General features: G+C 58.6%; 1 protein-coding gene across 1 annotated transcript; it reads right to left on the minus strand.

The window, feature by feature from the left end:
* Window positions 1-903: 903 nt before the first annotated feature.
* Window positions 904-24,966, minus strand: SDC1 (syndecan 1). The gene is made up of 5 exons (XM_082672101.1): window positions 24,662-24,966; window positions 5,247-5,328; window positions 3,853-4,334; window positions 3,116-3,251; window positions 904-2,991 (listed from the first exon to the last, which is right to left on the minus strand). The coding sequence occupies exons 1-5, from the start codon at window positions 24,725-24,727 to the stop codon at window positions 2,822-2,824; spliced, it is 936 nt and encodes a 311-aa protein (XP_082528227.1). The 5' UTR covers window positions 24,728-24,966; the 3' UTR covers window positions 904-2,821.
* Window positions 24,967-26,715: the final 1,749 nt, after the last annotated feature.

The following is a 26,715-nucleotide window of genomic DNA, read 5'->3' on the forward strand; positions in this document are numbered from 1 at the left end:
CACCCAGGTGCTGTCTAGCAGCGTCCAGCCCACAGTGGAAGTATTAATATTCAGGCGGCCATTTCTGCAACTGTGCCCTCACCGTCCGGTCCAGGGGCAGGCAGGAAATAGACACAGTGTTTGTTGAATGAATGATCTGAGGACTTCATCTCTGCCTCTGAACCCTTCAAGCACAACGTGTCGGGGAGAACAGAACTCACTCTGCAAAGCCGCCCTGAACCCGCAGTGCCCAACCCACCAGCAGGTGCAGGGCCCTGGGAGCAACAGTCCCTCCCGCTCTGTGTTCCCAGGACACACTCGGGCTCTGGTGTTAGGGGCTGGCCTGCACCCAGGGCCAGAGAGCAGGTCTGGTGCCAAGGGTCCCAGGTGGGGAGACCTGCCGTGGAGGGGCACCCGAGGGGCTGGGAGGGGGTCAGCAGCCTGGACGAGACTTAAGGGGAGGGTGGCTAGATGCCCTTAGAAAACTAGGGCTCCTGCAGTGCACTGTGTTTTCTCAACCCCCCAAATTTTCATTACAGTTTTCTCCTAACGTGCAGACTTTTTTAGACCTTTAGCACTGAGACCATTTGCTCGTGAGCTTCCAGGAGTTGTATGACAATGAGCAAACAGAATAGGTAGCAAACTTTGAGTCAGCAGGGAGCCTTGTGTCCTTGGGGAAGGGAATGATCTAGAAGGAGAGGCTGGGCAGGACAGAGTAAGGCAGAAAGTAAGACCTAGGAGGAGGTGAGACGAAGGTCTGACACAGGGCTTGGGGGAGGGGGGCAGAGGTGGACACGGATTCCCTTACAGCAAACGGGACTGGCCCCCATCCTGCCACAGCACAGAGCCAGGCTCCCCACAAGAAGGTGACAGGCAAGGACATCACCAGGCCAAGAGGAGATTCAACCACCACCACAGCCCGAATGACAAGTACCGTTTATTAGCTACATGAATGGGCCCAGCCATGGGTTGAGCGCCGTCCCATGGACTGGCAGAGATGAGCACAGTCACAGCCCCTTCTCCACCCGGGAGTCGTGTCCAGTCATACACTCCGGCAGAAAGTCTCTGTATGGAATACAGGGCACAAGTTCCCTTCCCTTCGTTGGGCAGGGCGTCTCTCCGAATCACAGATGGTCCCCTCTCGGAGCGGCCAACAGAGCAGCTGGAACGTTGTCAAATTAAATAAGCAACCACAGGAGTTCCCAGGAGCCCGGGCTGGGGGTCTCTGGTCCCAGCAAAGGTGTCTGAGAGGCAGGCCTTGGCTCCAGGCCTCCATGGGGCACATGGCCTCGGATCAAACTGGACTGGGGCCGACACAGCTTCATCACCATTTAGGAGACTGTCCTTTGAACTTGGCAACATGGAAATCTACATCAGGCCTTGTATATAACCTTGAATGAACCTACCGATCTCCAGAATAATTTCAGCAAAGACAAAAAACAAAAAAACAAACAAACCAGAAGGACTCTGGCCCCAGAATCCCTCCCCACGGGAAAGATGAAGGGCACAGAGCTTTTAGCCAAGTTTCCCAATATCATTGGCGTTTAGCGAAAAGGCTGGTCACGGCCACAAGACCAGCGCAGAAAGAAGCAAAGGCAGTAGAGTTCACGTGACTACTTTATATTAAAGTTTATTACATTTGGAAAATCTACTGTACAGGGAAAAACCCATTGGATTAAGCAGAGTTTTGCCAAAAGCAAAAGACTATCAACTCTTTGGAACATTCCTGATTCCAGCCCAGAGTCGGGCCACAGGAGCCAATCAAAGCGAACCTGGTCCTTCGTGGGGCAGCTCAGTGGCAGGTAGGGCCAAGACCCCTCTCGTCACCTTCCAGGAGAAAGTGTCCCCCAGAGATGGCATCAAAGGAAGGGCTTGGTCCACTCTCCTCGATCCCCAAGCCTGAGGCTCCAGGATTCAAATCTCACACAGGCTCCCCAGCATCGCAGCCGCTTGGGCCCTGGCCCTGGCCCCGAGTTCATGGACACAGGCACGACTGCTCAAAGAGGTGACCACCCGCGGCAGCCAGGATGGGACAGCCCACCAACAGGGCCGCCCAACAGACATTCCATACCCTGTTGCACACGTGAGGGACAAACTCAACAGACAACACACGAACTAAGCCTACATGTTGGCTTCTGGATTTGGTTCTCCTAGTCCCAAAAAAAAAAAAAAAAAAAAAGTCTTCTTAACTCTGATGCTGTCTCCTGACCATAGATTAGGGAAGCAGGATGGGGGATAACCAAATCAACTTACTTAACTTACCTCCGAAGTAACAAAGTCTACTGGGCTATAAACAAAGAAACTAGAGGAAACATGTGCAAAAACAAATTGACACCTAAATTAGACCTCTCCACAAAACAAAGTGAATTCTGACAGAGCCCTGACCTCCTGTCCCTACCACTCAGCGGGACACACCCCCAGCCAGGCCCGCTGGTCTCTACCAGTAAGTGCTACAGACGTGTCAGCCCTCAGCCACAGCATCTTCCAGCCATCCGGGTCCCGAGCAGCGGGGTCCCCTTCTCTCCAGAGTTAGGCCTGGGGATGGGCTGCTCCGGTTTGGAGAAACTGGGTCAGCGTGGTGGGCTGCCAGGTGCCGGCTGTGATGGAAAGGTCGGTCATATGCGAGAAAGCCCTTGTGCCCAAGTCTCCAGGCAGAAGTCAGAGAAGCGGAGATGAGCCCTCTCCCCGGCACGCCCAGGACTCCGCGGGGAGGGGGCCGCCGGTGGGGCTGGGTGCGCCAGGAAGGTGGCGCGGTGGAGGAGGGCAGGGTCTGCAGTTCTTCACAGAAAAGGCAAGTGGGGGCCTAGCGAGTGGCAGGGGGAGGGGAGAGGCACCCTCCCCATCAGGCGTAGAACTCCTCCTGTTTGCTGGGCTTCTGGTAGGCCCCGCCATTGGCTTGCTTCGGCTCCTCCAAGGAGTAGCTACCCTCGTCCTTCTTCTTCATCCGGTACAGCATGAAACCCACCAGGCACACAGCAAAGATGAGTCCCACGAGGCCTCCGGCAATGACCCCTGGGGCGGGTGGGGAGGACAGAGGCCAGTTGAGCTCGGCTGCTCCTTGGGCTGAGTGACGGCCCCGCCAGAGCTAAAGACAGCCCCCCCGCCCCCCATCCTACCCACCAGAGAGAAAACTCACCTCCCAGCACTTCCTTCCTGTCCAGGAAGCCCTGCGAGGCCCCCGTGGCCCCGGGATCCCCTGGGGGCACATTCCGCTGGCCAGGTTCCACAGTGGCCCCGGCTGAGTTCTCTGCCGACACGTCAAAGGTGAAGTCCTAGGGGAGGGCAGGTATGGGATCAGGTTTGGGCGACCACAACGAAGGCTGCGTCCAGGTCCGCTCCCAGCTTCCCTGGTCACCTCTGCCATCAGCTCAGACACACCCCGACCCAGGCCCCTCTCGCCACATCACACTGGACCCTGCTGGACTGTGGCAAAGGTATCCCATCAAGTGATATAAAGCCCACGTTTTTATGTGAAAATAAACAGGCTCATTTTAGTGCAAAGTGTAACATTACCACGATGCTATAAGACAGAAAATAAGACCTGGTGGAACTTCCACACTCGCCGCAGAGGCGTGCGTTTTAGGAAGCCCTCTCTTCGGGGACCCTGAACGGCTCTCTTGCACTGGTCTCGTACTTAGTCTGTCCCGCCCTGGGCTCAGCCCTGGGGGTGGGAGAGGATGGGACCTCGGGACACTGCCTTCACTGAGGTGATTACGATGTGCTCACAGGGTGTAGGGGGTTGGGTGTGCCGCGTGTCCAGGCCAGTGCCCCCCACCCAGTGCACTGTGCCCCACCAGGCACTAAGGGCCACCCTACCCACTGGCCACCCGGTGTCCCTGGAAATGCAGAGGATGACAGCGGGCCGACACCCACCTGCTCGCCAGAGCCCTCTCCTTCTGGGAGCTGGGTGGGGGCTTCACCCTCAGCAGCCTTCTCGGTGGTAGCAGAAGCTCCATCCTCCACGCTGGGAGCCTGAGGCTCGAGCTGACTGTGACCTGTGGGAGCTGAGGTCTCGTGGTGGTCAGGCTGCACGTCCCTGTGGGGATGGGAGGTGGCAGCAGGCCCCTGGGCCGTGGTAGCTCTGGCTGTCGATGCCCGGTGGGTGGTCGGGTGCAGCGTGGTCCCACTGGGTGGGTGGGTGGCCTCCTTCTCTTGGGCAGTGAGGCCAGGTTCCAGCTCTCCTAGGAGCACCAGCCCGCCCCCCTCAGGCTGCTCTCCAGTCGGCAGGATGGAGGTGGAGGTGACCGTGGTATCCGGGCGGCTGGGCTCTGGAGCCGTGGGCGTGGCCGTCAGGAGCCCCTTGTCCTTCCAGGTGGAGGGGGTCTGCTGTGACACGGTGATATCTGGCAGAGCGCCTGCAGGGCCAGAAGCACAGAGTGTGGGGTGAGGGAGGCCCCTGAATATCAAGGCCAGCCAAGCTCAGGCCATGAGGAAGGCCTGGCCGAGGACCCGAGGCTTTGACTTCCAGGCCAGCACAGCAAACCCTTCCTCTCGTGAGAAGCTGTGTTTCCTGGGGCAGAGCTAGCTAAGGCGAAACTCAACTTTGGAAAATGAACCAGCAAAGCTGCCCTTTTCTGCTGCACGTGCCTGGGGACAGCCCGGTCTCTGGAGCCATCTGGGAAGGGATCTTTCCTGCGACCGCTGAAGCCCGCTCCCTGGGGGATGGGGGCATCCTTAGGGGCTGAACGCCATATCCCCATACACACACCTCTCTGGCCCCCTCCCTGATCCACCTGCCCTCTCCCCAGCCTCCCAAGTACAGAGGCCTGTGTCTCACGTCCTAGCTCCCGGGCCCCTGCCTAGGCCACTTTCCCCAGGGATGACTGTAGCCCTCTTCTGAGGTCTAGTTCAAGAGCACCTCCTCAGAGAGCCTCCCTGACCACCTCTAGGCTCAAGGATTTCATTCCCCCAGGGAAAGGGGAAATAGGGAAGATAAAGGCACATTTATACCCCACTAGGCTCTGTGCAGCCTAATACCTCCCAATAGCCTTATGAAGTCAAGAGGTTATTCCCATTGTACAGATGAGGAAATAGAGGCTTGGAGAAGTCAAATCACCTTCCAAAGATTCTCCAGTGAGTTAAAAAGGAGAACACGAGCCCAAGTCTGTCTGCAGCAGGCAGCCCCCAGGACCTCGTGGAATCCACACCCTTCCCACCTCAACCCACACATGTTTTCTCCTTGCAGCACGGTCCCCATTCTCTTCCCTAGCATCACCCTTCTGGCCCAGCTAGGGGGGCTGTCTGACCGCCACCCCCAGCCCACTCACCTGCGCCCGAGCCAGAGAAGCTGTCGGAGTCATCTCCAGAGCCATCCTGATCCTCGGGGGGCACGTTTACAGCCACAGTTTGCTGGAAAGTGAACAGAAAAGGATATGAGTGGAGGTTTGGCTTGGGCCCTGCTACTGTGGGGTCCCCATCCTAGGTAGCTGGGTAAATCAGGCACCCCCCTGCTCCCCAAACACACACACCACTCCACACAGCACAGGAAGGAAGCCCTCGTGTGTGGCTCTGGAACCCTCGGTTCCCCGCCAACACACACACCCCCTAGAAGCTCAGTCTGCTCGGGGCACCCCAGACCTCTCAGACGAGCAGACAGACAACACCATTGGCAGGAACAGAGACTGTGGCCCCCCTGGGACCAAAGCCCACCCTACACTGAGAATCAGGTCCCGGAGGCCACTGACCAGGGAGCTTCAGGGTCCAAGAGTGGGGCTTTCAAGGGCCCCCCGGAACAACATCACGACCACGTGGCTCCAGGGAGGCCGCCTCCAGGCATGCTGAGCGCCAGGGTGCGGACACCCAGGGCCCCATGGCAGGGAGGGGCAGGGACGAGCCCAGGGTGAGTTGTCTGTGCTGAGGCAGGCCTGGCCACAGTGCTCCTTCCCACACTCAGCCTGTTTTCTCATCCACTGGAAAAACTGGGTCCAGACCCACTTGGGGAAGGAAGGACAGGACATCCATCAGCCTGGGGATAGATGAGGCTGATCCAGAAGGGACCCTGCACTAAGGAGGCAAAGGGTCTGTGAGCCTGGGATGGGCCCTGTGTGCGAAGAGCTGCCCCAGGAATGCTGCCTGCCTGGCCGAGCCTAAGAGGCTGCAGGTGCCGGACTGCAAACACATACCCAGGCCCTGAAGCAGGGGCTGTGCCAGCAGGGCCAGGGGGTGGGACCAGGCGGAGGCAGGACACACCACACACAGCCGAGCTGGCCTGCGCGGGGAACCACCCCCCACCCCTAACACTGGCTCCAGGACAGCAGATGGGGAAGGGAGGACCCAGCAGCCAGGTGGCAGGAAGAGTAGCCGTAAGTATCCTGCTCAGCAACAAGACTTTGACCCAAATGACCCTGTGCTGCAGTCCCAGCGTCAAGGGCCAGAACAAAGAACGAATGAAAAAGCAGGACAGCATAGTTCAGAGCACATGGGCTCTGCAAGCCCCCCTGACCTCTGCCACTTACTAGCTGAATGGCCCTGAGGACATCATTAAACCTCCTACGACCTCAGTCTTCCCATCTGTAAAATGGGGACGGCAGTAATATCTACATCCCAGGACTGTTGCAGAAGTTTAAAGAGGTTATGCATGAAAAGAACCTAATAGAGTCTGGTTCGCAGTAAGGGACCCACCACCAGTGGTGGCTGCTCTAAGCTGGGGAAGTAAGAGCCACTCAGCCTGAGGAAGAGGATTCTGGGGCCTGTCTAGGAGGAGGGGGCGTGGAGGTTGGTAGGGTTTCAGGAGAAGAGGGGGCAGAAGGGAGCCAGTTTACGGGCAGCTCTGTGCAGGCTTGTCAGAGGGCAGGCCCTGCCCAAGGCTGGGCTCCAGGGAATGGGCCTCCTCAGCCCAAGAGGCCTCGCCAGGTCCTGCCCACGGGCCATGGGGCCTCCCTCTTGAGCGCAGCAGGGCAGGGAGGGACAGGCAAGACCTTTGGCCTCCTGAGGCAGAGCTGGATCAGGTGGGGGCTCCCTCCAAGGGCCCAGGTCAGAGGGAAGCTTCAGAAACGTGTAGAAACCGTGAGGCTAGAAATACCACTGAGCTTCCTTTGAAAGCACAAAACCCACACTACACCTCCTCCCCTCTCCACCGGCCCCCCGCCCCCCAAGAGAAAAGTTTTGGCCGCAGCAGGGCCTGTATGAGCTGCCACAGCCCGTCTACAATGCACAGTCATAGTCCCTGGCCTCCACCTGCGCCTCAGGCCACGTCCTGTCTGTACTGTCCCCAGGTGGCCCTTCAAACACCTGTCCTGCCTCCACGGAGCTTCGGTGGAAGCTGACCCTCGCCTCCCCAAAGCTTACCCCCTCCAGTAACAAAGAACACTGTCCCCCAGGCAGGCGCAGAGTGGGTACCCACACCCTAACATACCCCTGCCCCAGGCCCACAGCAGATGCTCCCAACAGGGCAGCTTGAGGGGGACAAGCATTCAGGGGACACGCCCCACCCACACTCATCAAGACCCCCCTTCACTTCGCCCAACACCCTCGCAGCTCTGGAGGAGACCCTAGGCGGCAGTGCTCCAATTCCCAGCCTTGGAAAGAAAGCTGGACCTGGAGCAGGGGGCCAGGCCCTGTTTCACAGACGGGGGCACTGAGTTCTGCAGAGAACACAGTGCACCAGGACCCCGTCCACCTCGGAGGCATCGCCCAAGATGCAGGCAAAACCAGGGAGGCCCAGCCTCTCACCTACACAGAGAGGCCCCAACAGGTTAGCAGTTTCCCAAGAGAAGGGCTTTTCTCAGGACTAGGTAAGACTTTGAATCTGCCCAGTCCCTGAAAACAATTTGTTCCCTCATCTTATCGCAATCTTGTTTATACAACAAGCTCTTAAGCAAACACTTTCTCCCCTGAAACCAGCTCCCAGGCCTCAGGGCAGCCTCTCCCCTTTGGGGCTGGGTCTCCACCAAGGGGATAGGCTGTAGTGATCTCCCAGACCTCCAGCTTGAACCTCCAGTGACAGCCTCAGCCCTCCAGGGAGGAAGTTAGCAGAAACTGCTGAGGTTGAACTTGGCTCACCAGGTGCCAGCTGACTCTGGAGTTTGGGGTGAGACTTCCGGTTTCACCAGCAGGCCTGCTGTGCTAAGAGCCTGTGGTCAGCTGCCTCCTAGGCCCCATACGGGGCTCTCCTCGGCACAGCCTCTGACACTGTTCTGAGACCACACTGGCCACAACTCAGGGATGCCAGGGGTGGGTTGGCCCAGTTTGGAACCCACTTCAAACAGCCTGGGAAGACAAAGGCGAGCCAGCTGTACCTGTAATGGGGCCCTTTAACCTCTGTAAGGCCCAGGAAAATCAGTTTTTTGTACAACAAATCAAAAGCCGCATGAGGAGGTCTAGATGTTCACACCTTTGGTCTGCCCAGGGCAAAGGCCAGGTTGGTCCTTCCCACACACAGCGCAGATCCTGGAAGCCCAGGGCCTGAAAGGCCAAAGCCAAACTGTCCCACATTGTTTTCAGGGACTGGGCAGATTCAAAGTCTTACCTAGTCCTGAGAGAAGCCCTTCTCCTGGGAAACTGCTAACCTGTTGGGGCCTCTCTGTGTAGGTGAGAGCCGGGGCCTCCCCGGCTTTGCCGGCATCTTTCGCTCAGGTCGGGGGGCAGACACGTGGAGGCTGGGGGACAAGGAACACGAGAGGAACGGCCAGCCCATCTCATCTCAGCCACACTGGTCTCCGGGCCACACCTGGGGCGGTGTGAGGAGGACACCCCGAGAGAGGACCTGGGCTCAGGGGTCTGGCGGAGCAGGAAAGGGAGTGTGAGAGGAGGGAGGCCTGCTCTGACACTGGAAGCATTTTCCATCCCTTTCCTACCATTATCCTTTGATTTGAGGCAGGCAGGGCTGAGATCAGCATCTCCCAGAGATAAGGGTGAGGGTCTTGCCAGTGGTCACCGGGCAGTGAAGTATCTGCAGACGTGCAGGCAGTGTTTGCTCCCTTCACCTGCCATTTCTCTCCCTCCCCTGCCCCGAAGGACCACCTTCCCTGATGGTCCAGCTGTTTTACGGGAAACTTGCCTAAATCTCCTCAATGCACCACAGGCCCCAGGAGCCATGGGATGAGCATGTCATCCTCACCAAGTAAGAGTTCCTGGGCTTCCCTGGTGGTTAAGAATACACCTGCCAATGCAGGGGACATGGGTTCGAGCCCCGGACTGGGAAGATCCCATATGCCGTGGAGCAACTAAGCCCGTGCACCACAACTACTGAGTCTGTGCTCTAGAGCCCGCAAGCCACAACTACTGAAGCCTGTGCGCCTAGAGCCCGTGCTCTACAACGAGAAGCCACCCACGCACCACAACGAAGGGTGGCCCCCACTCAGCACAACTCGAGAAAGGCCCACGCACAGCAACGAAGACCCAATGAAGCCCTAAATAAATAAATAAAATAAATTTTTAAAAAGGCAAACCATTAAAAAAAAAATAGAGTTCCTGACCCCTGCCAGCAGGGGAGACCAAGATGCCAGCCCAGCTTCAGAGGTGGAGACAGGATGGCAGGGACAAGCAGGGTCAGGGCTACCAGGGGCTAAGGGTCTCCATCATCAGGTTGTCAGCCATCCCCAAGAGCATGTCGGTAGTCTGTGGGCAGAGGGCTGGCAGAGAAAGCTTCAAGAAGGCAGCCTCAAGCCCACTCCTGCCATCTCTCATCCCACACTGGCCATAGGAGGGCCACCTCCATCTGAGCAGACCTCTGCCCAGGCTGGCCCAGAGGGCCTGGGGCTGTGTTGCAGCATCCCTCCAAGACACCTTGGGCATGAGCATGAAACTTCCTTGGGAGGGTCACAAGTCAGGATACCAAGTGGGCATCTCAGAGATGTTCAGGTGAAGGGCTTCTAACTCCAGGCTGACTGAAGAGGTTGCCTGTCTGGCCCCTGACCCCAGCACCCCATCAACCCGCAGCCATCAGATCCAAAGACCTCTGGTTTCCAACCCAGAGGTTGGAATCACTGGTGTGTTACCCGCTGCTTGATCTAAGTGATGGATAAACACAAATCCTTTAAAAAGCATTACTGAAGGGACTTCCCTGGTGGCGAAGTGGTTAACAGTCCGCGCTTCCAATGCAGGGGGCCCGGGATCGATCTCTGGTCAGGGAACTAGATCCCACATGCATGTCGCAACTAACAGTTCACATGCCACAACTAAGGAGACCACCTGATATGACTAAGACCTGGCACGACCAAATAAATAAATTAAAAAAAAAAAAAGCATTACTGAGGTCACATGCCTAAGTACAATATCACGCAAGGTCCTTCGACAGTAAAGAGGGTAAGAAACGGTCTTCAAAGCTCAGGGGCCGTCATCCAAGGGTTTCAGGGAGAAGAGAGGGTAAGAAACGGTCTCGTCTTGGCCTTGGTGAGCTCCCAGGTATATAGCTCCCACTCCAGGACGCTTCTGGAAGGGGGAGCTGCACAAGATGGGGTACAGAGGGTCACCCCACTGGGGACGCTAGGGCCGGCAGATGAAGCCTCCAGCCAGACCCCGGAGAGGTTAGGACAACGCTCGGCCCTGAGTCACAACTTCGGCGACGCTGGGGCCTCACTGGTGTGGCAGCCTCCGCAGCCAAGTGGGAAAGGGAGGTTTAGGTATCTGTTGGTTGTAAGGCTTGGGTGTAGCGATAGAAGCCCTGGCTGCCGTGGTGGGAGCTCAGTCACTGAATCCACAAGGATAAAGAGCTGCCCCTTGTCACAATGCCCAGGTCACAGCCTTTCCCTGTGAAAGGAGCCAGCCTTGGCGCCCGTGCTGGGGCTGAAGGCAGCGGGTGGAGGGTAGGGGCCCAATTTGTTCCATGAGCCCAGGCTGAGGAGTATAAAGGCAGGCGGGCCACACAATCACACCAGGATAAACACCCCTCGTTCCCATCCCACCAAAATCCCACCCAACAGCAGGCATCCTCGGGAGGCTTAAATGAGATTCATGGTTTTTAAAAATCTTTTTTACCCCCCTCAGTTTCCTGGTCAGATCTACGGATCTAAGGGAAAAGAGCTGATTCCCCCAACCCCACACAACTCTTGGGGGCTGAGGTGTCTGGGCTACAGAACCTCAGCCTTTGCCCCGACCTGTGTATCAAGATGCCAAACTGGCCAAGGTGACATTCACACCATCACCTGCCTCCAGGCCAGGGGCTCTCTTCTTTGGGGTCCCTAAGCGTCACCAGGAGACTGTTGGAGATGAAGTCTTCCAAGCTCCATCCCTGAGGCTGATTCAGGGGGTTTGGGGCAAAGGCCTTGGACTCTGCATGTTGCAAACTCCATATCCTGTAGGTGGTCTGCAGACTGCACGTGGGGAACGACAGTCTGGACAGGAGAAGGCCTCACCCAGAGTGGCCTGGGGGCTGGGGGAGGCAAGACTCCCCCCGCCAGCCCCACTCAGGTCCAGTGCTCAAAGAAGAGGTACCAGGTAGCCCCGAAAACAAGTCCTAGGGCCAAAGTGATCCGAGAAAGTTCTAGAACATTCTCTCTACATTTCTGATACATCCATTCTCTATAGTCAGTACACTGTGGTGCCTGCCCGGTCTGAGGAAGAGGCCTCGCCGCAGAGCTGGGAGAACCCCTCAATTCCCAGTAGTGCTAGAAACAAGAAACAAAGAAAAGCAACACTCGACTGTCCTGAAGCTGAGCTGAGCCTCCATCCTGCCTGCCCGGGGCCGAGCAGGACCTCCTCGATTCTCCGGGCAACTCTCACCCCCTCAGCTGGCCTGATGCAGTGACCAGGCTGAAACCAACGGGAGCCGCGCAGAGCCGCTGATGCCCTCTCTGGGGTGGGGGTGGGGGTGGGGGGCACCACCAACGAGGCCAAGGAGCTGAGAGGGGATGGGGAGCTGCAGAGCCTCGGGGCCACCGGCCCGGGGTAACTGCCCACCTAGGGGTGGCTGGGGAAGAGAATGTTACAAATACCCAGCCCCCTCCCGCGGCCCACCAAACGCCCTGGTGCCCGGCAGCACCTGGTGCACCTGGTGCTTTCCCTCCTCAGGGGGATCACTTGCACTCCCTCCCTCAGCCCTTGCTAACACGGCCTAAGCATGGACCTGAGGGGCCAAGCGGGCCAAAGCATCTTGGATCAAGGGTCTCCGGGAAGGGACCAGAGCTAAGGATGCCGGGGGAAGACAGCCCTGACCGGGGGGCCACCCCAGGCAGAGGTCCTGCTCTACTGTTCCCTTGCTGGGGGACCTGGGCAGCTCTCTGCCTCTCACTGGACCTGGTTCCCGCCTGGACAACACAAGGGGCTGGCTGAAGAGCCCTAAACCCTCTCAGGGTTCTGACAGGCTAGGCTGGGCCCTGCGGCCCCAATTCCTTACCAGTGAGGCCAGGGTGGCGTGGGGGTGATAAACTGGCCACAGACGGCCATGGCGGGGTGGGTGGGAGGGCAGGACCGCAGCCCAGGGCCCAGGAAGACGCTGGGCTCCCCCTAGCCCAGGAGATCACGGTGGTGGCAGAGAAATCACTTCCTCTCTGAACGCCGCTTTCCTCACTTGGGAGCTGCCAGGGAGGCTACTGCGGAGGCCCGGATCTCCCGGCTTTGGCCTCAAGACCCTGAAATCTTCCCCCCACCCCCTCTACTTCCAGGAGGGAGGGGCCCCACCGGTGCCTCGGGGCAGCATCAGCATTTCCTGGCCTGACAGGCATGATGATTTATCAGCTCACCAAGAACTAAGTCAGGCTGGGACCTGCAGAGGGGTGATGGGTACAGCTCAAGGCGGGAGGGGCCCGGGAACAGACAGGCAGGGAAGAGGGGGCTTCTTCTGCCCTCACCTTGAGAACGTGCTTCGGTGAGGGCACCCGCAGGGCCCCCTGAGGAGGAAGGCCTTTCAGGGGACCTCCTGGGCATGCACCCTTCCCCCCCGTACACACACACAACCCCACCTCAGCTGTTCCCACCCTGCCCCTAGGAGACAGACTTCACTGCTCTGGGGGATTCCAGGACAGGGCCAGGGTGCAGGGCGCCATCCACACTTGGCTTAAAGACCCTTTGCAGTAGCATTTCCCAGGGCACTGCACGTCAGGGCTTTCACAAGGGAAACCCGAGGTCAAGGTCATGGAGCCCTTCTCCCTTGGAGCACCCCAGGGGTCAGGCTTGTATTGAAGGAGGGGGGATCCTGGAAGCCAGCTCCAGCCCCGATGCCCAAGCCAGGCCAGAGCTGCCACCAGCACCCCCGTACCCACCCCTCCGGAGAGGTGGCGCCTGCCTCACTGCCCGCGTGCCGAGGCTCGTCTTAGAACAGGCCCAGCTGAGGGCTGGGTGTGAGGCCAGGAGCTGGAAGACCAGTTCCTCTGCTTTTCCCCACCTGCCAGAACCTGGGCCGGGCAGGGTAGGATTCCACTTGGGCGTTGAGCAAGGCCGCCTGGCCCGGCCCAGCCAGCCTCTGTGCCCAGCACTGTCCTGGGAGCCAGACAAGCGCTGGCCAGGGTAGAGTGACCAGACCTGGTACTGGAAAACCTGGGCTCTATTTCCAACTTACTGGGTGACCTTGAAGAGACCTTGCCTCAGGCTGCCCTTCTGCACGACAGGGGCTTGGCCAAGAGGTCGCAAGGGGGGTCCGAGTCCCGAGTCTGTGGATGGTGACTCAAGGCCCACCCTGGAGGGGCAGCCAACCACCAACATGGCACTCAGCAGGGGGAGGACCCTCAATGGCAAGTGGGGGGAGGGGTACTTGATCACAGTGACTCAGGGTCACCGCTCTCCGCTTCCCAAGGGCATGATGGCCTAGGCAGGATGCTGGAGATGTCCCACATCAAAGTGCCTCTGGAGATGGCAACTGTCAACCCACGGGGACAGAACGAGCAGCCAAAGCCCCCAGAGCCTCGCCCCCATCCCAGCCCTGGCTGTCCCAACGATACAGCTAAGGCCAGAAGCTCAGGCAGGATCCCCGAGTCGGACCCCACGAGGGCCCCCGGAGCTGCTCTCTAGCTGATTAATCCCCAAACTCCGCCTGGCTTGGGGGCCTGACACGTCTGGCATATGGGCTTCTAGAGACATCCTCCCCCTGATCTGGCTAAATAAAGCGTCTTCAAGTTTCAAGGAGGCAGAAACTTGCAGCTTTTGACACACCTGCAGCTGCTGGTCAGGGCGCCAGCTGTGTGTATGTGGAGGGAGGGGGAGAACTTTATCCTCCAAATCTCCCCAGCAGTGTCCGTGCAGTTAGAGTATCCCTTTTAAGATGAAAATGCCGCTGGGAGGGCTAAGGGGTGCTAGTCACTCACACTAGAGCAGAAACTAGCTCTATGGGGGATGGGTGGTTTTGGAACTGGGGCACTGGGGATGGGTAGGGGCTTTGGAAGATGGGAAAGGATTGCTAAAAGGAGGCTGAAAGATGCCAAGAGCAAATTTTTTAACCTGTGTCACAATGTGGCTGCCAGCCAACCCCATACCCAAGAAAGAACGACGAAATTCCCTTTGCTCCTGCTTAAGCCACAGGTGTACATGGCTTCTCCTCCCACGTCCAGAAGAATAATGGGCTAGTCTGGGAACCTGCCTCTGGGATAAAGTACGATTCAGACCAAGTAGGCACTGAGGCTGCTAGAGCCCAGGCAAAGACAAAGAAAGGTCAGAGTGTCCTTGAAGGGGTCCAGTGGCAGAGCAGAGCTGGTACTTTCCGGCCTGAGTGATGGAAGGCAGAATTTCCTGTGAAGGCCAGATCTGAATAGGCTGGATTCCCAGATTACTGGTGGGACCCCCGCCAATAAGAAGCAAAGCAGCCTGGGCCCCTTCACTGTCAGGCTGCCCTCCTCCAGTGGCTTCCTGACGGCTAGAAGGTTCGCACAGCTTCAAAGGCCCGGCACTGAGTTCCCAGGCCCTGGCAGCCCCTGCACACAGTAGGTGCTAAGGCAGTTAAAAGGAGGACCGTGGATGCAGCCCCAGTCTTATGAACTCAGAGAAACCCCAGAAAGGGGAAGAAGCCCTAACACCTGCCCAGGACTCAGGACAGTCATGGGGCGGAAGGAAAAACCCAAGGACCTGACCTGGGCTTGGGGGGGGCGGGGGTCACTTGAACAACAGAAATCTCGGAATTAGGTCTTGGGGGAAAAATAGTAATCACGGCTAATACGTCTTGAGTACTGCGTGCCCGGTACTAGTCTAGGCACTTTACCTGAATGAATTCATTTACACCTCATGATAACCTTAGATTCTAGTGCAAACCCATCTTACAGATGAGAAAATTGAGGCAAAGGGGACGAGTCATCTGTCCCAGGGCACATAGCCACTGAAGTGCTTAGAGAGGGGGTCTGGGGCCAGGCAGTCTTGCTCCAGCAGGTATGCAGTTAGCCACCCCATCACAGGGAGGACTGCGGGCTCTCTGACCCTCAGGGAGAAAACAGCCATCATTTCCACTGGAGGCGGCACAAGAGAAAGTGCAGAACGAAGGAGGACCCAGGGGTGGGGCCCTCCCCCTCGCCCTCCCCTCCCCCACCCCCTCCACCCTGCAGCCTAGCCCCGCTCCCACTCCAGGGCACCCCTCAGTCTGCAGTTCTGGGCACAGACCATGGGTCCCCCACAGCCAGGGGGCCCTGCTCAGCTGGCCTGAGACCACCCCCCCAAGGTACCCCGGCATCTAGCTTCACCGGGCCTCTTGCCACTGCTTACCAGCCTGGCCCACACCTCCTCGGGGCAGGAGCCGGCCCCTGGCAAAGGCTCAGGCAGAGGCGAGCAAAGCCCGGCCTGACAGGGAAGGCTCATATTTCTGAGAAGGGGCCAAAGCCGTGTTTGTAGGTCCTGCTACATCAGCACCCTGGGGTAAGATCAGCTGGCCATTCACACTGAGTGACGACTACACAGGTCAGGTCAGACTGTGCCCCTCCCCCCAGCCACAGCCACAGGGGGCTCTCCCCAGGGGACTCCCTAAGCAGCGTCAGCCCCAAAGCTCTCCCAGACTTGCTCCTCTGAGCCCAGACAAGGAAGAGGCTCCCAATCACACCATACAGGTTATTTCACAGGATCTTTTCAAAAGCCCTCCGAAGCAGGACTTAAAAAATCCCATTATACGTGTAAAGAAACTGAAGCTTCGAGGCAGGTGCCGAAACCTGCCCAGGATGCTCCGGGGAGGAAGCGGTGGAGCCTGGTAATGATGTGGGCCGGCCAGACTCCACGCCCTGTGCTCTCCCGGCCTCCGCACAGCACCCCTCTCTGCGCCAGCCCCAGGTAGGACTAACCAAGGCAGACCGACCTGCCAGTTCTGGGTCCCACCTCACCTGCCCAGGCCCAAGGTTTCAGGACCCCAGACGGGGCCCCAAATCCACTCCACAGACAGGCAGACTCAGACATCCAGGCTCGGGCTGCCGCCACTGCCCTGGGAGGAGAGCTGGACCAGGGCATCCACGGGACGCCCAGCCCCTAGATGAGGCTCTGGAAGGACGATCTTGTCCCACAGAGGGGTGGAAGGGAGAGGGGGTTAGGCTGGGGGCCTTCTGCTCTTCACACAGCTCACAGAACCCAGGTGGCCTCAGCCACTCCTTCAGAGTCACCATGGAGACCTCAGGGCCGACGTCCTGGCCTGAGCCCTTCCAGGACTTTACAACAAGCAGGCCTGCCCCAGGGACACTCTGCACCTATGCTCACCCTCCGACCCCTGTCCCCTGCTCCCCAGAGCCTGTGGGGGGCAGGGAGGAGAGGCAGGGGCAGCACCCGAGGATCTCAGCTCAGCCCCAGCGGGCCCATTCTCCCAGCCCGGCAGGCCCTGGCCAGCCTGGAGTTCATGCTGCCAAGGCCCTCCCCCAACGGCATCCTGGAGGAGTGTGGGCACCAGGGACAGCAGTATGGCCCCCAGCGGTTTTCTCCGGGAGAAGCTGGAGTGACCTCAGCCTCTACTATAGTCTCAGAGGTTCCTGAAACACCCTGCAAGCCCAAACCTGACCACATGTCCATCCGGGACACTCCCCAAGGATGGGACTCCAAGGCCCCGGACAGTGTTGTGGGCAGCAGGGGTGTTGAGGAGCTCCTGGAAAGAAGAGCCCCTGCCACGGGACTGACACAGTCAAGTCCCCAAACAGGTCAGACGCGGCCAGGGCATGAGCCGTGACATGGGAACAGCAGTGCAAGTCCTCAGGTCCTCCTGAGGCCTCCTGGGGCCCAGCACGTGCTAGGAGCTGGGGTGGACAAGCCACCTCGGCCCTCCAGAAGCTCCCCCCCACCTCCTCACGCCCCACCCACCCTGGGCCAGGCCCCAGAACCCCGTCACCTAAGCCTGCTGGGGGCAGAAGGCACCCAACGAGGGCCAGCATGGCCACAGGAAGCGTCAGGCAGCCCAAGCAGGAAAGGTTGGGAATTCAATGTCCCATGGTGGGACAAGTCCCTGCACTGCTCCGGAGACGAAGGGAGCCCAAGAGGGGTCCCAGAGCGGGACTGGTAGTCTCCGCCACTCCCGCTGCCTCCATCGGGGGGGCCCCCTGCCCTAACACAGAAAATGCCCTGCCTTACGGCCTGAGTTCCTGATGGGAGGGGCTCTGGGATGAACCCTTTCTCAGGCTGGATGACCTTTGGTTGTCACTGCCCCCCTGGCCTGTCTGCGCAGACCGACCCTGCTGTCTGGTCCCAGTAATGGCCACCCTCTCTTACACGCGGCCCCGGACCAGGCGTGGACCCTTCCCCACCTGCTCAGGGCTGTGCGCACGGCAGGCAGCCAGGCTCTGGGCTTTAGATCTGGTCAAGCCAGGTAGGATTCCCAACCCCCATGCTCCCAGCAGAACTCTCCTGAGGCAGCAGGAGCAGAGGCAGGCCCCACCCAGACGCCACCAGCCCTGTGACACAGCCACGAGACGTCACCAACATCCAAAGGCGTGACCTCGCCTCTGCCTCTCAGCCGCACTCCCATTTCACACGTGGACTCACTGAGCCCAAGAGAGGCCCGTGCCCAGTCACTCAGCGGTAAAAAGGGTCGGGCTGGCAGCCAGGCCCCCGAGCCCTAGTCTTGCCTCACACACAGTGGGCTCAGGGACAAGCTGGTTGGATGAGTCTCAGGGGAGGATCTGTGGCCTTGGCACCATGATTCAGCCGATGAGTGGAGCGATAAGCGCGCCTGCCTGCCCCACTGCCACAACCTGCCCACCGCGGCTTCCGGCTTCCGTTCCTGCGGATGAGCGGACCTGGGGCAGGTGGCCAGGAGGCCTGGGCGTGTGCAGAGAACATCACCCGGCCCTCACCCTCAGCCTGACCTTGCCCAGGGGCCTCCATACACCTCTGGTTCCCATACTGACCCTAAGTCCACCTCTTCCAAGAGCAGCCTGCCGTGACTCCCATCCCACAGACGAGCCCTCAGGCAGGCAGTGCCCCCTCGAGTCCCCAGAGGAATAATGTTGGAGGGTTCTGAGCCCTCACTAGGTCCCCCCAGTGCCACCTTCACCCTCCCCAGGACAAGGTCTCTTTGCAACCACATGGCTGTTGGAGCTGAAGCAGGTAAGGGGGGCCCCTTGAGTGCACAGGGGAACTGAGACGCAGAGGGGCGCAGACCTGCCCAAGTCACACCACGGAGGATTAAACTGAGACTAGGTGGGACACGGGTCCTGGCCACCCTCGTCTGTAGGAATAACTTCCGCAGACTCTTCTAAAGCCCGGGATAGAGGAAGAGCTGCAGTTAAAAGGGGAGGGAGGGAGGAAGACAGCTTCCTGGTTTCTGAGGAGGAAGTGGCAGACAGGTGGTGACCAGGTTTCCCAAAATCTCAGACTGCAGCCTAACCTGCGGGGAAGCCCAGTGGGGAAATCGACGGGCCAAGCAAAGCCCAGTCACAGCTGCAACCCCTGCAGCGTGCGCACGCACACACGGCCTCTCGTGGGGTTGCAACCCTCACGTGAGTCACTGGGCAGAGGAGTTTCTTCCCAGGGCTGAAGGCCAGAGGAAGAGCAGCCTCTCCGTATAATTAGGCAGCACCACAGAGCCATAAACGCAGGAGAGAGACCCTCAAACCTTCCCCCTCCTGATCCGACGGCCCCAAGCCCCACGACCGCCCAGCGCCTCCACAGCCTTGAGGCCCTGCCAGAACCGCTGGCTCCCCAAACCCACAACGGCATGACAGGCAGCAGGACCCTTTCCAGAAAAAGCTTGGACCACTCTGGCCCGTGCCACCCCTCCTCTGCACCGCTCCCCCGCAGGGTACCAAGCCCCAGGGAGCTGACCAGGTGCCCCTGCCTTGGACCTGGAAATGCAGGGGACTTTCTAGTGCTGACTCCCCACCCAATGTCAGCATCCCAAGGACAGGCAGAGGTGGTAACACCACACAGATAAAGCTAGCCCTTCTGGGGGGCAGTGGAGGGGGCTCCCCACATCCACCTGGAGCTGGAAGTTGCGTAGTTGCTGAAGTAACCCCGAGCGCAGGGTCGTGCCTCCGTGGGTGAGGGGATGCCCACACGCCTGCCCTCTCTCCGCACCGCCAGGGCACGCATGGCCGTTCAGAGGGAGGTTCCAGGATACACACCCAACCTCTGCCGGAACAGCTGAGAGGGAAATGACACCGCACTGAATCTGTTCCAGGGTGCAGGATCCTGGCGCCAAAAGCCCTCTTTCCACAGACTCCGTTAATCCCCTTCCCTCTCTCTAGACACACTTACGCAGGCCCTCAAGGGGCGGCTTTCAACCCAAGACTCCAAAATTCGTTGTTGAAAAGAAGGAGGAAATCAGGAAATTGTTTGTTCTGTAGAAATCCCAGGGTTCCAGCACTTAATGACAATTCCTCATGGGGCTGCTCTTGAAGCGGCGGCGGAACCTGGCATTGAAGGGGCCGGGAGGTGAGCCCAGCACAGGGGCCACGAGTCCTGGGTTCTGGTCGCCCCACTGGGGCCACGGTGCCCGGCTTTGAGGCTTAAAAAAAGATCTACTAATTCCACAAATGTCTCCCCAGTGTCCATGATGAAAGTCAGTGCAGGCTGGTTGTTGCCCTGGGGACAAGCACAAGGGCAAACCTTGCTGGTTTCAGTCAGTCTCCTATGCTGGGTTTGTGGAGGAGACTTGCCAGTCCTTCAATTTCTTCACGCCACACACATATGCACACACGTACGTACAAATCCTGGTTCTCCCACGTCGGCCCCTTGTAGGGGCTCACCTCTGCAGGCCTCATCCACAAAATGGGTACAATGACATACATGGTAAAGGTTTGGGGTAAATATGAAATAGGGATGCAGGAAAAGCATTGAGCACCCAACAGCAGGCACTCAGTGAAAGGTGATCCTAATTCTATTAACAGCTAACTTTCCTCTGGCGTTTTCATTACCGAACACTTTCACACCTTCATTATGAAATGAATACGCAAATGAAAGAATCAGGACGAGGAGAACAGGTATGATGTTCTCTTTACACAGGACATCAAGACTTGGCTGTGAAGTGACTCGCCTGAGACTACGTGGTACATTAGTGGCGGAGCAGAGACCCAATACCGGGGGCTCTACCTCACCCAAAGCTGTTTCTGGCCAGCCAAACAGTATGGGTGCACTGCCACCCGAATAAAACACAGTGTGAAAAATAGAGACAGGGCCCAAGCTAAGAAAGAGGGCCCTTCGCAGCGGTTGAGAATCCGCCTGCCAATGCAGGGGACACAGGTTCGAGCCCGGGTCCGGGAAGATCCCACATGCCGTGGAGCAACTAAGCCCGTGTGCCACAACTACTGAGCCTGCTCTCTAAAGCCCACAAGCCACAACTACTGAGCCCACATGCCACAACTACTGAAGCCTGCGTGCCTAGAGCCCGTGTTCCGCAACAAGAGAAGCCACTGCAATGAGAAGCCCGCGCACCGCAATGAAGAGTAGCTACCGCTCGCCACAACTAGAGAAAGCCCACGCGCAGCAACAAAGACCCAACGCAGCCAAAAATAACGAAATTAAATTAAAAAAAAAAAAAAAAAGGAATGAGGGCCCTTGCCAACCAGGATTTAGACGGAGTTAGCCTTTCTGGGTCCAGGCTACCCATGACTGACAAGTCATTTACAACTTCAGCCAGGGGGAAGAACTTGGAACACGGGGTCATCGTCAGGTGCTTACTCCAAAGGTCACTGACATCTGTTCCCCTAGGGAGCCCATAAGCACCTCCCTTGACAGCCTCTGTTATTCTAGGTACTATCAGGACACCACAGAGGTCATTGCTCACAGGTGAGACCCTTACTCAGTGCTGAAAACTCTTGTCTTAGAAATAATTCTAACAAATCTGACTAGCTTCTTAGTACTGCTGGAGAAAAGTGCCAGTTAGAACTGAACTGAAAAGCCGCTTGCTATACTCAGGCCCACAAATGTCACTTTTGGCTGCTATCAGACAGGGATGGAAGAGGAAAAAACGCAAAGCAGAATCCCAAGTGCACCAACAGAAGGGCACCAGGCCAGGGGCAAAGTGCTCTTCAGAGCTCAATAAACCCGGGAGACAAACGCCATAACCTAACATGGTGACAGCTATGAGGACCCTGGCATCCAGAGATTTAACTATGCTTAGTAGTCTTTCGTTAATAAAGGAAGGGAAATAAATATTTCAGAGTCCCACCCAAAGTAAGAATATTTTTGAGGGTAATAAGGATTCTTAGCTTTCTGAAAAAACCTGGATACCAAGGATATCTCATTCTCAAGAGACTTCAGAATCCAAAATTCTGTGGCAATAAAAAAGATTCCTCTATAAACTACTCCAAAATTCAAGCTTTTCATTAATTCTTTCCAGGCTCCTCTCCCTCCCTTTCTTATTTCTCTCCCCACGAATCTGGGTTAATGAGGTTTTATTGGAACCCACTATGAGCCACAGGTAGAGACTTAAACCAGCCCCACCCTCCCTGTGGAGCTCAAGCCAGGAGTGACATCACCTCCAGAAGGCTCCGAGCCCAGGCAGAGGAAGTTAATGCCTCCCCCAGCCCCACCCACTCCGCCAGGCCGTCGGGAAATGTCTCTACTAGCCCCCATAATTAAGGCAAAAAGGGATTTTCTGCCTTTCAAGAAAGAGAAGAGAGAAAGAGAGGAAACAGCAAATAACTTTCCAGAACAAGCAATTTTTCTTGCATGGCAGAAACAAAAGACCATGGGAATCTCACACACACACAACCACGCGGAAACCTTTTTAGACAAACCTGTTCTCGTCTCTTGGGAGTGGTTTTGAGCAACCTCCTGCCCTAGCAGCCTTTCCTTGTCCAAAGTCAGGCGCCCAGGATCATACCCTACCTCACTGATCCCCAGGGGATTCTGACCTGCTTCCCACTGGGGCCAAAGTGAACCCTGGGAGAAGCCAGATTTCTGCAACCAGTGGACACCTCCTATTTCAGCAAATCCCACTGCCTTATTTCTTTTAGTAAGAGAGTAGAAGAGGGCTCTGGGAAGGTACTTTGTGCCCCTACTTTGAACCAAATATGGACAGCCACTATAAAAGGGAGAGGACAGGGCTGGGAAAGAGAAAACAAACTAAACTTAATAAACAAACAAACAAAAACCTAAGTTCTGAGCCAGTGTCTGACCCCAAAGCTTAGTGCTTTCAGGCTTAGCTCAAACACCCCCTCCAGGAAGCCCTCCTACCACCACAGCTCTAATGAGCCTCCCTCCCTTCCTCGTTTCCCCCTTGAAACTCAACTGCCCTGCCTTTCCATAATGTATCACATTTTCTAGGGTAGAAAAAAAAATGCAGCATCTGCTTCTTCCCAGCACACAGAAAAAGTCTGGGAAACGTGGCCCACAGAGAATTTCTAATCCCATCTGCCTCCCCGTGTTAAAAGGTGCTCTGGGATCCCCGCTCAGGAATGCCAGCCTCACCTAAGGCAAGCAAAGGAACCACCACCAGCACTCCTGATTCTGGCTGGAAATAGGCGGAGTGCTGCTAAGGCCCCATCTTGTGCCTGGAGAGAGTGGGGCAGCCAGGAAAGGCCAGGTGGGCCAGGGAGGTAAGCCAAACACCTTCACCCTCTTCTCCAGAGTATTAACTATTGGTTCAAGGTGCAGTCTGAATGCCACAGAAGCCATACTCTTCAAGAGTGAAGGGGAAGCCAGCTGCCAACTTCTTGGACCTAAAAGCCAGGCGTGCTGTGGAGACCCAGCTCAGAAATCCTGTCCTTCCCCATGGCTCCCCCAGATAGGGCACCCCACATGAACACTCCAACTCATCAGCAATTCAAGTGGCATTAGGGACCCCTTCCTGGATTCCAAAATGTTTCCAAGCATTAACAGTCACCTGGGAAGCAAGGAGGGCACTTCACAGATCAGCCTGAAAAGCACCTCACCTGAGCCAGACCCTGCAAAACACCGCAAGGCTCTCAATGATTGGGAGCTACTATCATTATGGAGGGACCCGCTTTCAGAGGGTTGGCGTTGCTGAGAGACTTGTCCAGATAATACATTATAAGTGGAGGACCGGAGTACCCACGCCCGGCAGCCGCTCCTTCCCCTCCCACGTGCCTCCTTTTGCCAGAGCTAGGGAAGTCGAGCCGTCCAGATGTGCTGGCCAGAGACTGCCACTTCCGGCACGGGAAGAGCCCCTCGGTCCGCACCTCCCTTCTTCATCCCGGGGGATGGCAGACCCGGCCCGCGGGGAGGACCCCGGGACTCCAGCAATGGGTGTGGGGACTGGGGGGGATGGACATGACCACCCGGCGGCCAGGGCTGACACCTGGCGGCAGCCCAGGTCCCAGCCCATATTAGGGACGGCGCTGCGGGGCGGTTCCCAGGAAAGGGTTACAGGGGCCGAGAACAAAGCGCCCCCTTTGGGGAAGGCGGGCCAGCGGACTGCGGCTGAGGCGGGAGATCACTTTCTGGGGACCCTCGGGATGCTCTTTGTCGGCCAGGTCCCTCTTCAGAGGGGACTCACCCCTCGCCAAAGGTGGATGCTGGAGTCCTACCCAAAGGCCTCCCCCCCAGCCTCGGGCTCCACATTTGTCCCCCTTTTCCTCCAGCTCCACTGGGCGGGCCAAGGGACCCGCCTTCCCTCGGCGCGGCTCCAGCACAAAGCCAGGCCGGGGGAGGGGAAGAGCCATTCGCGGGTCCACTCGGGGAAGCTGCCCGCGCGCCGCGGCGGTGCCCAGCGCCGGCTCGCGTCCCTCCCCGGGCAGCACAACTTCAGCAGCCCAGAAGTTGGGTTCTTGCGGGTCTCTAGCATTCTGGGGCCAACTTCCCGGAACCTCCTTCTACCAGCTCGGCCCGGCTCGTCTCGGGCAGCCAACGGACAGCCGAGGACCCCGCCTCCGCCCGCCCGCCCGCCCCAGTCCCCCTCGCAGCCCTGGCTGGGGCTCCTTAGCGAACACGCCCGCCTGCTCCAGCGCCGACACCGCTGCGCCCAAACTTGCCTCCGCCCGAGGGGCCAGAAGCCGAGGCTCGGCGAGTCTGGTTTGAATTAGGGTCCGCGGACGGGGCGTAGTTGCCGCGATCACCGCATCCTCCCGGGTCACAGGCGGGGGAGCCGGCGCCGCGGCGCCCGGGGTGACCGGGTGGGAGCCGGCGACCCCAGGCGCCGCCGCAGGCTGGCGGGCTTCTTCGCCTGTGGAACCGTTTTACCTAATTGAGCGCGGAGCCCCGGCGCAGGTTCCGCTCCGCTGGGCGCCGCGGGCCCCGGGTCTCCGCCCCGAGCGGCGGAACCCGTGCGGCGCCCCCCGACGGCGGAGGTAATTGAGGCGGGAGCCTTGATTTCGGGTCTCCGGGTACCGGGGCCCGCCGGGCTAGCGCGGGAAGAAGGGAAGTCCCCGCTTCCCCTCCCCCTCCACGTGCAGCCGCCGACATCGGCGGCTCTGCCAACCCCGGCTTCCCGCCGCCTCCCAGCCCGGCCCCGGGCCACACTCACCGGGAGGGCCGGCTGCAGGCGCAGCGCCAGCGCGCAGAGCCAGAGCCAGAGCGCCGGGCGCCTCATGCTGCCCGGACCGGCGGCTGGAGCGCGGCGAGCTGCGCAGGTCAGGGCTGCGCTGCGCTGCCCAGACTGCACGGGGCTCCGCGTCGGCTCCGCGGGTTGCGCTGCGCGCAGCTCCCTCGAGCGATGTCCAGCGCGCGGCTGGCTGTCCGAGGCGAGGGCTGCGGGGTCCGCCGGCTGCAGTCCGCTTTCTACGGCTGGATTCCTCCCCACTCAGCTCGGCTCCCGCCTGCACCTCTCCCGCCGAGCTCCGCCTTATAATAAAGCCGCAGGCCCTTAGCCGTTGCAAAAACTAGCCCCCCACCCCCAGCTCTCCAGGTCCTGGGGCCAGCCCCAGTCCCCACCCCCTAAGACCACGCCCCCTTAGTGGCCCGGCCCCTCAGGATTGCCCCGCCCCCGGCCTGCGGTGCGTGGGCAGAGCCTCGCCTACCTCCGGAGCCACCTTCCCAGCTGGCTGTGGTTCCGGCGTTGCAGCTCAGCTGCTCCTAGGTTCCCGGGTGGTGGGGGCCGAGCGCACTCCTTTGCGCCCCGGCCCAGGGTATTGAGGCTCTGCCTGGGAGAGTGGCGGGAGGGACGGCAGTTGGTTGTCGACTGTGGGCGACGGTCTGCAGCGCCCTCTGGGAGTGGACACCGAGCGCCCTCCAGGTGCGTGGGACTCCCAGATCCGGGCAGGAACACTTCGAGGCTGTGCGGGGCCCCGAGGTGATGGGGCCTTAAACGGATGGACGCTTCCCTGGCTGCGGATGGGGCTGTCAGCTCCCCCCCTCCCTCCCCCCAGCACAGGTTCCCACATGCGCTCGCCTTCTGCCAGTATTGGGAACGCGGGGCCTTACTTTAAACAGCTGGACACGCTCAGGAGGGGCTGTTAAAAAATTTAAAAATTTAAGAATCTCCAGTCACCTCCGCCTGCCGAGGCGAGGTGGGGAATTAAGAAAGGACTTTTCGGTGTCTCTGTAGAAAACAGTGCCCTCTCTCTTCATTCTCCGAGCTAAAAGGAAAAATAAACGGCTTTGTGTCCAGGTGATCTCCGGCCTGCAGGTCTGAGAAGCACCACTGAGGTTTCTGCTCCTTCATGATTCCCGCAGAGGCCCCAGACCTCAGTCTTTCCATCACCAATCTGGAACCTCGGTGCAAAAAGACTATGGAAGACCTGCGGGTGTACTGCAAAAGGTCCCGAAAGAAAAGGGGGGGGAGACTTCCCTGGCGGTCCAGTGGTTAAGACTCCATGCTTCCATTGCAGGGAAAGAAAAGGGGAAGAACCGGCGGAGCCCTGCCGGCAATCTGGTAGGCGGGAGATATGGTGCCAAACAACCTTGGACCTGGAGACCAAAGATGGCGTCTTCCCCACCCGCCCTCCCTAGGCAGAGGACAAGGCCCGCCCGGTTGGCCGGAACTAGAAACCAAAAAGCCTCCTGAGGCGTCTTGGCCTCTTGGGCAGTCTCCCGTGTTTCTCTTTAAACGGATTAAACATTCCCGGGTCCTGGGTTTTGCAAGTAGGGACAGTTAGCTGTGGGCCCCTGGATTCTTCTCCACCCACCCTGCAGGTTTGCGGTGAGCTAAGCAACCTCCTGCGCCCCATCTTAGCCGCTCCTCCCATCAGGCCACTAAAAAGTGATGCCCCACCCCCACGCCCACACAGCACTCAGCCCTGGTTTTGCCTCTGCTCCTGTATACTTGTTTGACCTCAGGAAGCTCTCCCTTCCGGGGTCTCAGTGTCCCCGGATCTGTCTATGAGGGACGACAGATCCTCATCCGGGTTCTTGAGGCCTGATGCAGGGTCTCTTAGTGCCTCGGTTTCAAGGATCGTCCAACAGCATGGTACCAGGCAGGGCTCCTCCAAGGAGCTCAGGGGGTCCGGGGTAAAATGCCCTTTTGGTAGAAGACCATGAAAAAAAAAAAAAGAAGACCATGTGTGTGTCTGCCAGGGGGTGGCTCATGGTCTGAAGTCAGCTCTCTAGCCCTTTCAACCCAATATGGAGGAAAAGTAGGTA

Source organism: Grampus griseus (assembly GCF_964374135.1).
Source record: "Grampus griseus genome assembly, chromosome: 15".
NCBI classification, from domain to species: domain Eukaryota; kingdom Metazoa; phylum Chordata; class Mammalia; order Artiodactyla; family Delphinidae; genus Grampus; species Grampus griseus.

What these genes read in the sequence shown, in the direction of transcription:
- SDC1 (XM_082672101.1), bottom strand. Translation starts at nt 24,727, where the DNA reads ATGAGGCGCCCGGCGCTCTGGCTCTGGCTCTGCGCGCTGGCGCTGCGC. An exon ending in GAGAGGGCTCTGGCGAGCAG is followed by an intron (nt 3,252 to 3,852) that starts GTGGGTGTCGGC and finishes GCCCTCCCCTAG; the next exon opens with GACTTCACCTTTGACGTGTC. An exon ending in CAGGAAGGAAGTGCTGGGAG is followed by an intron (nt 2,992 to 3,115) that starts GTGAGTTTTCTC and finishes CACCCGCCCCAG; the next exon opens with GGGTCATTGCCGGAGGCCTC.